Source organism: Neoarius graeffei, chromosome 11 (genome assembly GCF_027579695.1).
Source record: "Neoarius graeffei isolate fNeoGra1 chromosome 11, fNeoGra1.pri, whole genome shotgun sequence".
NCBI lineage: Eukaryota > Metazoa > Chordata > Actinopteri > Siluriformes > Ariidae > Neoarius > Neoarius graeffei.
In genome coordinates, this window is record NC_083579.1 from 44,928,043 (window position 1) to 44,945,035 (window position 16,993).

Below are 16,993 nucleotides of genomic sequence, written 5' to 3' on the forward strand. Positions count from 1 at the left end.
ATTGAACAGTGCTTCTTGAGATGTTCAGAGTTTGGGATATTTTTTTTATAACCTAACCCTGCTTTAAACTTCTCCAGAACTTTATCCCTGACCTGTCTGGTGAGTTCTTTGGTCTTCATGATGCTGTTTGTTCTTCAGTGTTCTCTAACAAACCACTGAGGCCTTCACAGAACAAGTGTATTTATGCTGAGAGTAAATTACACACAGTAGGACTCTATTAACTAATTCGATGACTTCTAAAGGCAATTGATTGCACTGGATTGTATTTAGAGGTATCAGAGTACAGGGGGCTGAATACTAATGCACACCACATTTTTCAGATTTTTATTTGTTTAAAATTTTGAAGACCATTTATCATTTTCGTTTCACTTCACAATTATGTGCTACTCTGTGTTGGTCCATCACATAAAATCTCAATAAAACACTTTTAAGTTCGTGGTTGTAAGGTGGAAAAATGTGAAAAAGTTCAAGGGGTATGAATACTTTTGCAAGGCACTATATATAGTGGCATCTGTAGTGCTTATTTTCTCATCTCTCTCATTATCTCTAGCCGCTTTATCCTGTTGTACAGGGTCGCAGGCAAGCTGGAGCCTATCCCAGCTGAGTACGGGCGAAAGGCAGGGTACACCCTGGACAAGTCGCCAGGTCATCACAGGGCTGACACAGACACAGACAACCATTCACACTCACATTCACACCTACGGTCAATTTAGAGCCACCAGTTAACCTAACCTGCATGTCTTTGGACTGTGGGGGAAACCGGAGCACCCGGAGGAAACCCACGCGGACACGGGGAGAACATGCAAACTCCACACAGAAAGGCCCTCGCCGGCCACGGGGCTCGAACCCGGACCTTCTTGCTGTGAGGCGACAGCACTAACCACTACACCACCGTGCCGCCCCTAGTGCTTATTTTATCTATCATAAATCCATCATAAAAATCATCCATAGTTTTATAACTGGGTGTAAACATTTGACCTAAATATGGTGGAAGACACATACTGGATACTTCTCCAGGGGTTCACTGAGTAGAGCATCTCCAAATATGGTCCTACAGTAGTTAGCCATCTTCTCCTGCTGTTTGACTCTAAATAAACAAATCCGAATTCAGAGAAATGTTTTCCCAGCAGTCGCGCCAACATGCAAAATATAGAGTATGAGGACATGGTGTAGAAACAGAGTCTTACGTATCCACGTGGTTCTCGAAGGAGAGGATGACTGGATATTTAGATGTTTTGAATGCACTCTCTGCAATAGCCTCAATCACATCCTACCACAGAGAAAGGATGAAATAGTTATTCATTGTGTGAATTAAAGTATATGTTGAAAACTATGCTTAGTTTTCGGCCAAGCTTGCATCTGTGTTAAACCTACATATAGTTTAGACATTTATTCATTCTCTGTTACTTTACATTTATAAACCTACTGTCTTAATCAGTTAAGGATATAGATGGAAACATTTCATAATTTAGATATTTTTATGATTGCACCAGCTCTGATTGGAGGAAACCTGACCCTGAAAAGAATCTCAGTTGTCATTGTGAAGCCGTGAGTAATGATTGGGTCTTCATCTGGAGGTTTGCCCTTCCAGCAGTCTAGCTCCAAACAGCGGCATCCAGCGAGCAGACACTGACGGTACATCTCTGGAGAGGAAGCACCTGAGAACTGACCGGCTGTGGACAGAGAGAGAGAGAGAGAGAGAGAGAGAGAGAGTAACATCCATCCATCCATCCATCCATTATCTATATCACTTATCCATCAGGGTCACAGGGGAAGCTGGAGCCAATCCCAGCTACCTTCAGGTGAGAGGTGAGAAAACATCCTGGGCAGGTCACCAATCTATCACAAGGCTAACACAGAGACGAACAACCACTCACACTCACAGTCCCACCTATGGGCAATTTAGAGTAGCCAGTTGACCTAATACATGTCTTTGGACTGTGGGAAGAAACCGCCCAGAGTGTAGCATAAAATGGAATAATATAATGGAATATCACAAAAGCCAAAGAAAGATGTGCACAGTTTACAAGTATAAAACCTGTCAAAAATAATAAATCTGGCTTATTTACTGAACACTACACAGGGGTGGAGAAAAGTACAGAGAAACTATACTTAAATAAAAGTACAGTATTGTTTCAAAATCTTACTCAATTAAAAGCAGAAGTATACAGCCATATCTATTTGAGTGGAAGTCAAAAAAGTATGGACACTTCAGCATATTCAAGTACTCAAGACTTTGGTAACCCGGATGAAATGAAAGTCAAAGGCATGCTTGGCATGATTATTAAAACTAACTGTGAATTTGATTGGATGTCTAAAATAAAAATTTTAGTAACCAAATGAACAAATAAATAAGCAACCAAAAACAACTTATTATAGCTCTGTAATTGGAAATACAGTCTATTTGATAGATGCAATCCTTCAAAATAAATTTTAGTGATGGACTAGGTTTAATGCACGTTAAACGTCACAGATATTACAGTTAATCATTACAAATAAAAGAGGATTCTTGTCACCTCTGCTGAACACATCAGAAGCTTGCTCTAATTTTGGTTTTAATGATATACAGTACTGTGCAAAAGTCTTAGGCACACTATTTTTTTTCATATAAACTTTGTTATAGATTTCTGTTTTATGGCTTCTACGTTACCGAGTCAGTACAAAAACATTTTAGAGTTCCAAGTGTTCATTTTCAGCACAGAATTAAATGTTACAGAAAAAAATTTTGTATCTGAGCAGCATATTGCATAAGAGAGCACTTTTCAGATTAAAAAAGAAAACATAATAAAGGCTGCTGGGTTTTGGTGCAAAATTAAGCAGCGAGTGTGACAAAGTGTCCAGAAGAACTGTGACTGGTTCTGTAAGATGCTCAGTAAAACCTACAGCTCATTTCCTTATCAAACTGCACTCATTGTACCTGAGACTACCTTTTTCTTTTTAAAGCAAAGGGTCGTCTCACACCAAATATCGACTTTGTTTCATTTATTATGGCTTAGTGCTGCTTATAGTATTTTTTTAACGTTGAAACATTTTATTTTATTATTTCTAAGCCATTTTTGATCGAAAGCATTTCTGTACATATGCAGAAGACTTTTGCACAGTACTGTATACACACCACACACACACACACACACACACACACACACACACACACACTTCCAATTCTAAGACAACTCATGTGGTTTAGTGTGCTTGTTGGATATGAGTCATTGGTTATGATTCATTGAAATTACGTTACCAGTGAGATAGGTGTTGTGGGAGGATTTGATGTAGTAGTGAGGGATGGGCTGGGTCATGTCATGGCACTGGGCCATTTTGTCTAACATCACAGGTGTTGTCTCAGGCCCCATTAGGAAGAAGAGTAGACCCTCTGCAGTTATCTGACCTGAAAAAGGCCGGCATTAAACCATTTAAGCTTTTAGAAGAGATAAATAGCCATTTCTGGCACACATTCAAATTCAGTACATGGTGTATATCAAGCTCCAAATATCTTCATTCAGTCTTACTTTGGACATCGATTGTATTAGTTGACTCACCGCGGTTAGAATTAGAGGATGCGGGCTCATACTTGTCAATGAGGGCCTTCACCTGATCAGGTCTCAGTGGTGGGTAAAGCTCTTCATTCAGCCTTGAGTCTCGCTGCTTCTCATACAGAAACTTGCTAAAGACCTCCTTGGTCATGTAGGGCTTATTAGAACTGAGCATAATGATAATAATTAATCAGAGGTGGACAGTAACTAAGTACATTTACTTGAGTACTGTACTTAAGTACACTTTTTAGTATCTGTACTTTACTTGAGTATTATTTCTTTTGGAAACTTATGACTTTAACTTCACTACATTTGAAAGACATATATCGTACTTTTTACTCCACTACATTTCTATCAAGGTCCTCGTTACTATGAAGCAGCTTTGAAAGTGGATGTTTTTTCTTTTCTTTTTCTAAAGCGTGATTGGTTTTTTCACAGGTGACACTGAGACAGCCGATCAGTAATCACTAGGGTCACGTCACATCCATAGACTGTATAAAATCAAGCTCAATGATTTCTCAGCAGCTTTATTTAACACGATAGGTTGATGGCAGAATGGAAGGAGGCGGTTCTTCTGGAGAATGCACGCACTCATGGCTTTACCTAGAACCCATGTTTCAGTTTTCGGAAAGGATTAAAGATTTGTTTCATTTAAAATGTTTGCTTTGTTTGCCGAAAACGAACCACATCACAGTCTACAAAAACTCACCGTCCAACCTGCGGAAGCATATTGAGGGATGTAAATGTTTTATTCCAAGAGAAAGCTTGCAATGAAATTGTCTGTGCTTTTAGAGCTACGTTGCAATAGCTATGCAGTCTGGTTAGTCACATGACTTTCTATGGATTTGCCCACCAAGTTGCCATCGCCTTGTCTACGGCTAATGTTTACACATAGCTAGTTAACTTGGACACTGTTGGTTAGCATGTAAAAATGGAGTTACACTAACATGAATAACATTAACTTATCTGAAGTCCTTTCAGAAATATGTTTTAGCATAATCTTGCCAAATTTCTACAGAATGTAGAAATCTTTATTATCTCATAGCATTAGTTACCCAATATGATTTAGAGTTTGAAGAGAGTTTGCTAGCATGTCAGGTGGAGCTTCACTGACTAGCGAGCTTAACGTTAAACCACCATGATGGCACAGCATGCGTTCATTTTGTCAATTCACATTTCTGTCTTTGGTAATGGCTTTAGGTTTTGTAAGCGTTGTGGCAATAATACAATGATGCATTGACAGAAATTATACTTTTAATACTTAAGTATTTTTAAAAGCAGGTACTTCAGTACTTTAACTTAAGTAAAAATTTGACTGGACAACTTTCACTTGTATCAGAGTAACATTTGACCAGTGGGATCTGTACTTTGACTTAAGTAATGAAGTTGGGTACTTTGTCCACCTCTGTAATTAATGGTCTATTAAAGAACTGTGTGAAAGTGAATTAATTAATTTTCCTAGAGGAATCATAAACATGTATCCCATGTATGTATATTGTGTGATTTTGTGGGCTCCAGATTTATCGCTATATCATTAATGTTGATTTCACAGGGTATACTTAGGAGATGCTTTTTTCTTAGACAAGAATAACATAATGAGCAGTAACGTAAGTGACATTTGCTCCAGAACGAGTCTTACTAGGTGCTGAAGATTTCATAGACCTCTGGTCTAGGGCAAAGGGTCATCAGGAAGGTCTTGAATGCAGCTTCAGTGAACACCTCAAGCTTTATGGAGTCAAACTAAGAAGACACAAAAAAAATGTGTGAGCTCTATAGTACATGACCATCCATGTGAAGTATTAAATATTACACCATGGTGCTGGTGAATTCTTGAATGTGAAGGTGCTGATTAATTTTCTTAAAAGCAGCTCTGGCAGTAGTGTCATCCCTAATTCAAATGATAAGTTTATATTAATACACTCATTTCAGTACATTATTATTTCTATAGTAACAGATTATTTACCGTAAATGTAACTATAAATGGTTAAAAATCACAAAGTGTTGTTCATTAATAAATTATTATTATTAAAACTGCAGTTGTTGGCAAATCTCTGTAGTGTAAGATGAATAAAACAGATCAGGACTCGCTGTAATAGGAAGATAATCCATTTTGGGGATGATCACGAATAATCCCAGTCATGGATCATTCCTTACTTATATAAGTGCGTATGTCAATCACAAAAATAACAAAAATTAAAAATTAAATCTCATTAGATCGCTTTCTAAACCGCACATGACATCATAAAGGTCACATAATCGATAATGTCGTTATTACACATAAAGACATATGAAATGAAAAAAAAAAATGTACACATTGAAACTGATAAGCTCTCTCACCTTCCCTTTAGGAAGCTTTGCAGCTGCTAGTGCACTCTCAACCCTTTTCTTGTCAGCTGGAAACATCTTATAGATACTGTTGGAAAATAGTTAGGGTTTAGATACACACAACCATCATAACACAACCAAACATTACCATAAACAATACTTACTATTTAACAGGAATCTTGCCATCCTTGTTGGTTTGCAGTGTGAGGCGAACATACCTATAACCAAATAGAGATGTAGAAAAATGAAACGAATGTTTAAGAAATGTTGCTTTCATGTGTGTACATGAAGTATTGCCCATGCCACCAGTCAAGACGACGGTCCCTGACAAATAATCTGGATATTTATTTTGGAAAATCTGTGCTGATCATGGCTTAAATGCTGAAATTATAGCCAATGATCCTGGAATTGCGCACATGAAACTTGTACATCACTTATTTTAAAATGCAGCATAAAAATGTAACAAATGAGCTAATGTGACTTGAGCACATGTTTTTTCTGAAATCTGGTTTCTTACAATTTATCCAGGTAGACTTGTCTGCAGACGTTGGCCCTATGAGGATTATAGACGATGGCCAGGATGTCATCAGCCCAGTTCTGGAGGGGAAAAAAAAAAGATTACTGTTACGTTTTCATGTTCACTGTAAAACATTTCAGCTTTGTTTAGTTATGTCCACTTACTTTTTCTCTTTAATTCAATGAGCTCTGAAAAGTGTTTTAATTTGAACTAATCTGTGCAAGTTTTCAAAAGTTAGACTTGAATTACTTAGTTGTCTTGACTAATTGAAACTTTTTCTGAGTTGAAACAAAGATAATCGTCAAATTGAGTTAACTTGCATTTCCAAGTTAAACCAATTTGAAATGTTTTACAGCGCTGTGGCCACAGATACAACCCCGATTCCAAAAAAGTTGGGACAAAGTACAAATTGTAAATAAAAACAGAATGCAATTATGTGGAAGTTTCAAAATTCCATATTTTATTCAGAATAGAACATAGATGACATATCAAATGTTTAAACTGAGAAAATGTATCATTTAAAGAGAAAAATTAGGTGATTTTAAATTTCATGACAACACCACATCTCAAAAAAGTTGGGACAAGGCCATGTTTACCACTGTGAGACATCCCCTTTTCTCTTTACAACAGTCTGTAAGTGTCTGGGGACTGAGGAGACAAGTTGCTCAAGTTTAGGGATAGGAATGTTAACCCATTCTTGTCTAATGTAGGATTCTAGTTGCTCAACTGTCTCAGGTCTTTTTTGTCGTATCTTCCGTTTTATGATGCGCCAAATGTTTTCTATGGGTGAAAGATCTGGACTGCAGGCTGGCCGGTTCAGTACCTGGACCCTTCTTCTATGCAGCAGTGATGCTGTAATTGATGCAGTATGTAGTTTGGCGTTGTCATGTTGGAAAATGCAAGGTCTTCCCTGAAAGAGACGTCGTCTGGATGGGAGCATATGTTGCTCTAGAACCTGGCCTTTCAGCATTGATGGTGTCTTTCCAGATGTGTAAGCTGCCCATGCCACATGCACTAATGCAACCCCATACCATCAGAGATGCAGGCTTCTGAACTGAGCGCTGATAACAACTTGGGTTGTCCTTCTCCTCTTTAGTCCAAATGACACGGCGTCCCTGATTTCTATAAAGAACTTCAAATTTTGATTCGTCTGACCACAGAACAGTTTTCCACTTTGCCACAGTCCATTTTAAATGAGCCTTGGCCCAGAGAAGACTTCTGCACTTCTGGATCATGTTTAGATACGGCTTCTTCTTTGAACTATAGAGTTTTAGCTGGCAACGGCGGATGGCACAGTTGAATTGTGCTCATAGATAATGTTCTCTGGAAATATTCCTGAGCCCATTTTGTGATTTCCAATCCAGAAGCATGCCTGTATGTGATGCCGTCTAAGGGCCCGAAGATCACAGGCACCCAGTATGGTTTTCCGGCCTTGACCCTTACACACAGAGATTCTTCCAGATTCTCTGAATCTTTTGATGATATTATGCACTGTAGATGATGATATGTTCAAACTCTTTGCAATTTTACACTGTCAAACTCCTTTCTGATATTGCTCCACTATTTGTCGGCGCAGAATTAGGGGGATTGGTGATCCTCTTCCCATCTTTACTTCTGAGAGCCGCTGCCACTCCAAGATGCTCTTTTTATACCCAGTCATGTTAACGACCTATTGCCAATTGACCTAATGAGTTGCAATTTGGTCCTCCAGCTGTTCCTTTTTTGTACCTTTAACTTTTCCAGCCTCTTATTGCCCCTGTCCCAACTTTTTTGAGATGTGTTGCCGTCATGAAATTTCAAATGAGCCAATATTTGGCATGAAATTTCAAAATGTCTCACTTTCGACATTTGATATGTTGTCTATGTTCTATTGTGAACAATATCAGTTTTTGAGATTTGTAAATTATTGCATTCTGTTTTTATTTACAATTTGTACTTTGTCCCAACTTTTTTGGAATCAGGGTTGTACGTTGCATTTCTTTTTGAAGGCCATTGTGACTCGGATAAGAGAGATTAATAATTATAATGTTGAATCTCAATGTTAAAATCAGGAAAGAAACAGGAGTAGTGTTTCCAAAAGAGAGGAAAAAATTATTTTAAAAAAGCATGGTTAGTGTCCCTGAATTCTGGCCAAAAATTATGGAAAAAAACAAACAAAAACAAACAACAACAACAATTAAATTTTCTGTCTGTAACATACTTACCTATATCACGTCAACTTTAAGAAAAAATAAATATATATAGAAATATTTCCTTTTATAATTTATAATAATACTAATTATATTATAATTTTGTTAATGAAAGCTATTAATGAAAGTGGGAATAATGACATTGTTTTCATGGTTATATATGTCTTATTCTTATATTGTATTTATTGCACATTATATTGAGTGCAAATGAAATGTATACAGCATTAACATTTATTGCAGCTCCTTTTAGACAATCAGTGTGTTGTTTTCTTGCAGTTGAAGTGGAATAGAATTTCTATTTGCACTTTTGGAGGTAACTAGACTTTAAAAATACTTTAATTACCTCCACCAACTTAGTTGGAGGAGGTTATGTTTTTGCCTGCATTTGTTTGTTTGTTTGTTTGTTTGTTTGTTTGTTTGTTTGTTTGTTCCCATTGTAACTTAAAAACTAGTGAACAGATTTTGATGAAATTTCGAGGAAAGGTGGGCCATCGGGGAAGGAACAACTGATTAGATTTTAATGCAAATCCGGATATGCATGCGGATCCAGGATTCTTTTTGCCTTTTCCCAATGTAACTCAAAAAATAGTGAACGAATTTGGATGAAATTTGGTGTACAGCTTTAGTATTATCCTAGGTTCAAGTGATTTGATTTTGATCTTGATAATGCATGGCTTGGCAGAGGTATGCACTCTTCCGAATACCTTTCTAATTTTACTTCTGTTTTTGATGAGAAGTGCAAAGGAAAAACATTTTCTAAAGGAAGATAAATCAAAATGGGAACAACATTTCTAGAAGAAGATGTCCAAATGTCACCACATGAAAAGGTTTTCCAAGGCCAGCATACAAATATGTTTATATTTTTTATGTGGATCTGATCCTTAGCTCTTTTATGGCACAATCCTTTCTGTCCATTTAATGTCTTTTCCAGCAGAGGGCACAAGATCCCTGAGCTTTCCATGAGTAACAGGAGTTTATCCCCTCACTAAACTATACAACCATCTTTCATACATTGTTGGCTATTTAAGTACCTTAGACTGAACCGTACCTTCACAGACACATGGTTTCATATTGACCAAACTCAGTAAGTCTGCACCAGTGACCAGGATATTAGGGTCATAAACTCATAAAATGCATTTGCCTAGGCACAGAAACCACAGCTGGTTTGTGTAGTGCATTAGAGCTCATAAATTTGTGGCAGCCTTCAGGCACAGTTTATGACTGTCAAGTGGTGATGAATATGAATTTAGGAAGTCAGTCAGGCTCAGGGACAAGGTAATAAAACAGCAATTGTTTGAGCAGTATGGAGTAAAATTTTATGTTTCAGTAAAAGGTGCATACTACAGTAGAATTATGAGCATGCCAAAATAATAAAGTTATTATATTTATTATGTAGTATAATTTAATCTCATTATGATTACATGGTCATACACAGTATTTCATTATTTCTATTATCATTATTGCTGATTTTTGTTGCTATTTAATAGCCATGCAAGCTACACTAACTGGATTTTTTTTTTTAAACTTTACGAACCCCATTTCCAGAAAAGTTGGGATATTTTCCAAAATGCAATAAAAACAAAAATCTATGATTTGTTAATTCACATGAACCTTTATTTAACTGACAAAAATACAAAAAAAATCAGTAGTTTTACTGACCAACTTAATTGCATTTTGTAAATATAAATGAAGTTAGAATTTGATGCCTGCAACACACTCAAAAAAAAATTAGGACAGAGGCAAAATAAGACTGAAAAGTTGATCGATTATTCAAGCAACACCATTTTGGAAGATTCCACAATAAGCAGGTTAACTGGTAAGAAGTGAGGGTATCATGCTTGGATATAAAAGGAGCATGCACCAAAGGCTCAGTTTTTGCAAACAAGGCTGGGTCGTGGCTTACTCCTTTGTGCCAACATTCATGAGAGAATTGTTAGTTAATTGAAAAAGAACATTTCTCAACACAAGATTACAGCGAATTTAGGTCTTTTAAAAGCTACAGTGCATAAAAATGTGAAAAGATTCAGGGAATTCAGAGACACCTCAGTGCGTAAAAGGCAAGGTTGGAAACCACTGTTGAATATGCGTGACCTTCGAGCCCTCAGGCGCAGACGCGCAGCTTGTAAACAGGCAAGGCAGGCAACTGCTTGGGGCCCCCTGGCCCAGGGGCCCCCCGAGAGTCGGGGCCTGAGGGCTTATTTATTTTGTTTTTTATTGTTTTTATTGTTCTTTACCATTGTATTTTCACATTTGGAATTTAAAAAACTCTGGTTTCATACATTTTTCGTTGGTGTCAGATTATTTATAACATATTGGTGATGAACACTGGTCAGAAGGGCCCCCTGGAAATTTTTGCCACAACAGACTCTAGAATCGCCTCTGTTCAGGCGGCACTGCCTGAGAAACCATCATGCTAATGTGACAAATATAGCCACATGTGTTCGGGAGTACTTCGGAAAACTGTTGTCACTTAACACAGTCCGCTGCCGCATCCAGAAATGTAACCTGAAACTGTATTACACAAGGAGGAACCCATTCAACAATTTTATGCAGAAACAACGCTGATTTCTCTGGGCCTGAACTCATCTCAGCTGGACTGAAAGACCATGGAAACGTGTGCTGTGGTCACATGGGTCCACATTTCAGCTTGTTTTTGGGAAAAAATGATGTCTAGCTCTCAGTGCCAAAGGTGAACACGAGCATCCAGTTTGTTATCAGAGAAAGGTGAAAAAGCCAGTGTCTGTGATGATATGGGGGTGCATCAGTGCCCACCGCATGGGTGAACTGCATGTGTATGAAGGTACCATTGATGCAGAGGCATATACTGGGAATTTAGAGACATATGTTGCCATCAAGGTGACGTTTCTTCCTGGGAAATCAATGTTTATTTGAGCAGGACAATCCCAGGCCTCATTCTGCACAGGCTACAACAGCATGGCTTCATAGATGCAGAGTGTGTGTCCTTGACTGGCCTGCTGCCAATCCAGATCTCTCTCCTATTGAGAATGCATCATGCAGCATGAAGAGGAGAATCAGACAACGGTGACCATGGACTGTTGAGCAGGTGAAGTCTTGTATCAAGCAAGAATTGAGAAATTGCAAAACTGCAACAATTAGTATCCTCAGATCCTATACGATTAAAAAGTGTTAATAAAAGGAAAGGTGCTGTAATACAGTGGTAATAATGCCTCTGTCCCAACTTTTTTTTGAGTGTGTTGCAGGCATCAAATTCTAACTTCATTCATATTTACAAAATACAATTGAGCTGTTCAGTAAAACTATTGAAAATCTTTTCTTTGTACTTTTGTCAGTTAAATAAAGGTTCACGTTAATTAACAAATCACAGATTTTAGTTTTTATTGCATTTTGGAAAATATCCCAACTTTTCTGGAATTGGGGTTTGTACATATTTTTTTATTTAAGTCCAATTCTGTAAAATAAAAATGACTGAACAAGCTCGCAGTGAACTTCTGTTTTGAATTAATTTATTTGTGTACTTAGCAAATTTAGATTAAGATGGCCTAGATGTTTATGGTGGTGAAAGTCATTAATGGTTGAAATTCTTACCTGCACTATTTTCTCTTTGCCTGCGAAGAAGTTGTAGTAGGTGAGATTGACCGTGTCAGGACCAGTTACGATGGTCAGGGTCTTGGCCAAGTAATTACTGTCAGGGAAGTCCATGTTGAATGTGTTTCGGACTTTTTGATGCTGTTGATAGAGCAAAGTCATGTCAAAGCTACAGTGCCCAGCATAAATGAGTACATCCCCTTTGAAAAGTAACATTTTAAACAATATCTCAGTGAACACAATTTCCAAAATGTTGACAAGACAAAGTTTAATATAACATCTGTTTAACTTATAACATGAAAGTAAGGTTAATAATATAACTGTGGCAGCGGGGGCGTGGTCAAGCGTCGGTCTGTGACCGGAGGGCGGAGTCAGGGAAGGTAAGTGGCAGAATCACTGCACCTGATGTCAATGAACCTGTGTTTGTGTGTCTTCCCCAGTGACCGCACCCTATATAAGGAGAGAGAGAGCAGAGGAAGGGAGCTCTCTCCCCAACCAGACAAATGATGTGTGTGTGCACGTCTGTGGTACTGGGAGATTGTGAAGGCTGAAAAGCTCACTGTAAGACTTTGAGTGGGTGGGTGGAGCACAGAAGTATGGCAGGCCAGAACTGAGTTTTCAAAACTCAGTATTTTCAGCTTTTCAGCCTTCACAATCTCCCAGTACCACAGACGCGCACACACACATCATTTGTCTGGTTGGGGCGAGAGCTCCCTTCCTCTGCTCTCTCTCTCTCCTTATATAGGGCGCGGTCACTGGGGAAGACACACAAACACAGGTTAATTGACATCAGGTGCAGTGATTCTGCCACTTACCTTCCCTGACTCCACCCTCCGGTCACAGACCGACGCTTGACCATGCCCCCGCTGCCACAATAACTTAGATTACACATTTTTCAGTTTTACTCAAATTAGGGTGGTGCAAAAATGAGTACACCCCACAACAAAAACTACTACATCTAGTACTTTGTATGGCCTCCATGATTTTTAATGACAGCACCAAGTTTTCTAGGCATGGAACGAACAAGTTGGCGACATTTTGCAACATCAATCTTATTCCATTCTTCAACAATGACCTCTTTTAGTGACTGGATGCTGGATGGAGAGTGATGCTCAACTTGTCTCTTCAGAATTCCCCAGAGAAAATAATTTCTTTACACCACAAAGGTGAAGGCTACAAGAAGATCAGCAAAGCTTTACTTATCAGTCAGAATACTGTAGCAAAAGTGGTACAAAAAATTAAGAAAGATGGAACTGCAACCATCTCACAGAGACGTCCAGGTTGTCCATGGAAGTTAACACCTCAACAGGAGCGTCTTCTGATGAGAAGGGTTGAAGAAAATTGGCATGCAAGTTCACTGCAGTTATCTAAAGAAGTAGAAAGCCAAACTGGGGTGACTATTTCCCGTGACACAATACGGCGTACACTGCAGAGGAATGGCATGCATGGATGCCGTCCACGAAAGAAGTCTCTCCTAAAGCCCAGGCACAAAAAAGCCCGCCTAGAGTTTGCCAGGGCCCATGCTGACAAAGATGAAGACTACTGGGACTCTATACTCTGGAGTGATGAGACCAAGATAAATGTTTTTGGAACTGATGGCTTCAAAACTGTATGGCATCGCAAAGGTGAGGAATACAAAGAAAAATGCATGGTGCCCAGAGCATTTTTTAAGGATTTTCCACTAGGAGACCAACTGGTCTGGGCAATACAATCACAGGCCCCAGAGTCCATGCGGTTGCACCGCTGTGGCATATTCTGTGATGCAAAATGGTTCACCAATCACCACACAGACAAACACACTACAGTGACTACACAGCTATCAAGAGCAATTACCAAGCACAAATGTTATGTCAAAGACACTCAAAGTTACACAGTAATGACATCGGATTCTGACATCAGCCATCTCAGTAACCAAATTTTAGTTTTGTTTTTCTTAACCAACATGATCTTGTGTGTATATCTTATAACATAAATCTTCGTTTTCCTTGTTAAATGTATACTTACATGGTACTTGGTTAATTAATTGCAACTGATTGAACCAAATGATAAGACATAACTTGGTTTAAAATTTGGTCTCCCAGTGAAGCTGGTTTGGCATTGACTAGGAGACCAAATGGTCTCCCAGTAACTATGTTAAAAAATGCTCTGATGGTGCCTACAGTGAAACATGGTGGTGGCAGTGTCCTTATGTGGGGCTGCATGAGTGCTGCTGGTGTCGGGGAGCTGCATTTCATTGATGGCATCATGAATTCACAGATGTATTGCTCTATACTGAAAGAGAAGGTGCTACCATCACTCTGTGCCCTTGGTCGTTGTGTACTTTTCCAACATGACTAAACACACATCTAAGGCCACTGTTGGATTTCTGAAGAAGAACAGGGTGAAAGTGATTCAGTGGCCAAGTATGTCTCCTGATCTGAACCCAATCGAACACCTATGGGGAATTCTGAAGAGACAAGTTGAGCATCACTCTCCATCCAGCATCCAGTCACTAAAAGAGGTCATTGTTGAAGAATGGAAAAAGATTGATGTTGCAAAATGTCGCCAACTTGTTCATTCCATGCCTAGAAGACTTGGTGCTGTCATTAAAAATCATGGAGGCCATACAAAGTACTAGATGTAGTAGTTTTTGTTGTGGGGTGTATTCATTTTTGCACCACCCTAATTTGAGTAAAACTGAAAAATGTGTAATCCAAGTTATATTATTAACCTTACTTTTTCCCGTTATAAGTTAAACAGATGTTATATTAAACTTTGTCTTTTCAACATTTTGGAAATTGTTTGTGTTCATTGAGATATTGTTTAAAATGTTACTTTTCAAAGGGGGTGTACTCATTTATGCTCAGCACTGTACATAAACATTAAAATCAAAGCCTATTTCATTTGTGTATTTATAGAGTGTGATTCTTTCTTGGAATGGTCCAGGTCAAGGCTTGGGGTGAGCTAGTTTTCTTAAATTTACATGCTGTAAACATTACAGTTTTAAAATCATGAGATCAAGGGCATGAATAATTAAAAGGCCTGACCTATTGATGGCAGATTTCTGGATGGCAGATTTGATATTCAAATACTTAAAATATTAATACAGTCTTCTTGTAACATTATTCTCATTTGCTAAATATTGGCCATTTAAAAAAAGTCATTTCAATGGTCAACTGGCCATTATGAGTTTTCAGAGTATGCCTTCACCTGGTGAATATATTTCATTGGATACTTATGTGGTTGGCCAACATAACCACATAACCAGAATATGTACACAGCAAATTCCTCAGTGTTGAATTAACACTTTAAGAGTTAATTTGTGTCCAGTTGGACCTATATAAACACAGTAGGGTGTTAAATCAACACTCTGGGTGTTAATTCAACACTGGGGATTTTGCTGTGTACAATTCTCCTGTTTATCTTTCACTCCAGGGTCTGAACTCACTCGTGCAACAGCTGAGAGCATTTCAACTCTAAACACCCTTGCATCTGCTTTTCATGCAAAGAACATTTGTGAATACAAGCCAAGCAGAGCCAAGCAAATCTGGCTTAATGCAAATCTTCAACACAACAACACAGGCTGCTTGCGTATGTGCCTGATTTTGTGTGTGTGTGTGTGTGTGTGTGTGTGTGTGTGTGTGTGTGTGTGTGTGTGTGTGTGTGTGTGTGTGTGTGTGTGGGTGTGTGTGGGTTAGTGTGGGTGGTCTGATGCATAAGAAAAGGAAAGAAGAAAATTGACTTGTGACCTCTGATGCAACTCACATGTCGCTCTTTCACATCACTTTCACTACATCATATCACAATAAAGACCATTCAATCCAATTCTGATTGAACAAAATATAAATTACTTTAATATCAAAGCGCCTCTGGGCTATCTCTGCCTTTTTGCTTCACATGAACACATTTTTCATCCAGCATTTCACATGACTCAGATAATCAGGCAAAAATGTAGTCAAAATATTGACACGTCAAAGTCAAATTCATTCTCTCTCTCTCTCTCTCTCTCTCTCTCTCTCTCTCTCTGTCTGTGTGTGTGTGCAAATTTATACAAATAGTTCAATCACAAGCTCTTGGCTTCTGTAATCACAGAACACAGTCAGGATATGAAAGAACATTTTGATTAAATGAAACAAATTGGCACTTACTTTGGGAAGTTTTGCATATTTCCCTGTCCGTGTGTCCCGTATGGTCGCCACATCCACAATTTCTACTTCCTACAATAAAAGAAAACACACACAGACTAAGAATGCAGCACTATGACCACAGATCAGTCTTAATGAAAATAAAAATGCTAATAATCATAAAGACAATAATGTAACATTAACATGAAAGAATGTCACACACCAGTAATATGCATTAATATGTAAAGAATCTGGCTGTGATTTTGCAAGTCTGCGAATATCAACATTCACTCGTATTTATGTAATATATGTTACGTAATAACATAATGCCATGTCTGAATTGGCTAAAGATGGCATGCAGCACATTAGAAACAGCACTTCTGCTGTGTTTCAGTATTGTCCCAGTGCTTTGACCCCAGACTACAGTATTTATTTATTTATTTATTTATTTAAATATCTGTATTCTGTGTGTGTTCTGGATAACACGCACATCTGTTCTAAACATATCTTAATGTAATTGTGACTCATGGAATGATACAGTCAGTGCTTTTACAGTCTGCAGAGGCAGCTAAGCTGAGCAAAGCACTGCAGACTGATTTCCAACATTGTTCAAATCAGTGGTACAGAAAGTGAGTGAGTGAGTGAGTGAGTGAGTGAGTGAGTGAGTGAGTGAGTGAGTGAGTGAGTGAGTGAGTGAGTGAGAGAGAGAGAGAGAGAGAAAGAAAGAAAGAAAGAAAGAAAGAAAGAAAGAAAGAAAGAAAG

At 38.3% G+C, this 16,993-nt stretch overlaps 1 protein-coding gene across 2 annotated transcripts in view; it reads right to left on the minus strand.

Moving 5' to 3' along the window:
- plcb2 (phospholipase C, beta 2) overlaps window positions 1–16,993 on the minus strand; it is a 62,214-nt gene that overhangs the window by 43,736 nt on the left and 1,485 nt on the right. Inside the window, exons 3-13 of one of the 2 annotated variants that reach the window (XM_060933993.1) lie at window positions 16,256–16,324; window positions 12,129–12,269; window positions 6,373–6,452; window positions 6,020–6,073; window positions 5,868–5,943; window positions 5,170–5,270; window positions 3,537–3,697; window positions 3,239–3,385; window positions 1,516–1,673; window positions 1,188–1,270; window positions 1,003–1,087 (exon numbers count right to left, since the gene is read on the minus strand). In XM_060933993.1, coding sequence (XP_060789976.1) covers window positions 1,003–1,087; window positions 1,188–1,270; window positions 1,516–1,673; window positions 3,239–3,385; window positions 3,537–3,697; window positions 5,170–5,270; window positions 5,868–5,943; window positions 6,020–6,073; window positions 6,373–6,452; window positions 12,129–12,269; window positions 16,256–16,324 — 1,155 coding nt within the window. Of the gene's footprint in view, window positions 1–1,002; window positions 1,088–1,187; window positions 1,271–1,515; window positions 1,674–3,238; window positions 3,386–3,536; window positions 3,698–5,169; window positions 5,271–5,867; window positions 5,944–6,019; window positions 6,074–6,372; window positions 6,453–12,128; window positions 12,270–16,255; window positions 16,325–16,993 lie in introns of those variants that run through there. The other variant, XM_060933994.1, reaches the window with a different exon arrangement.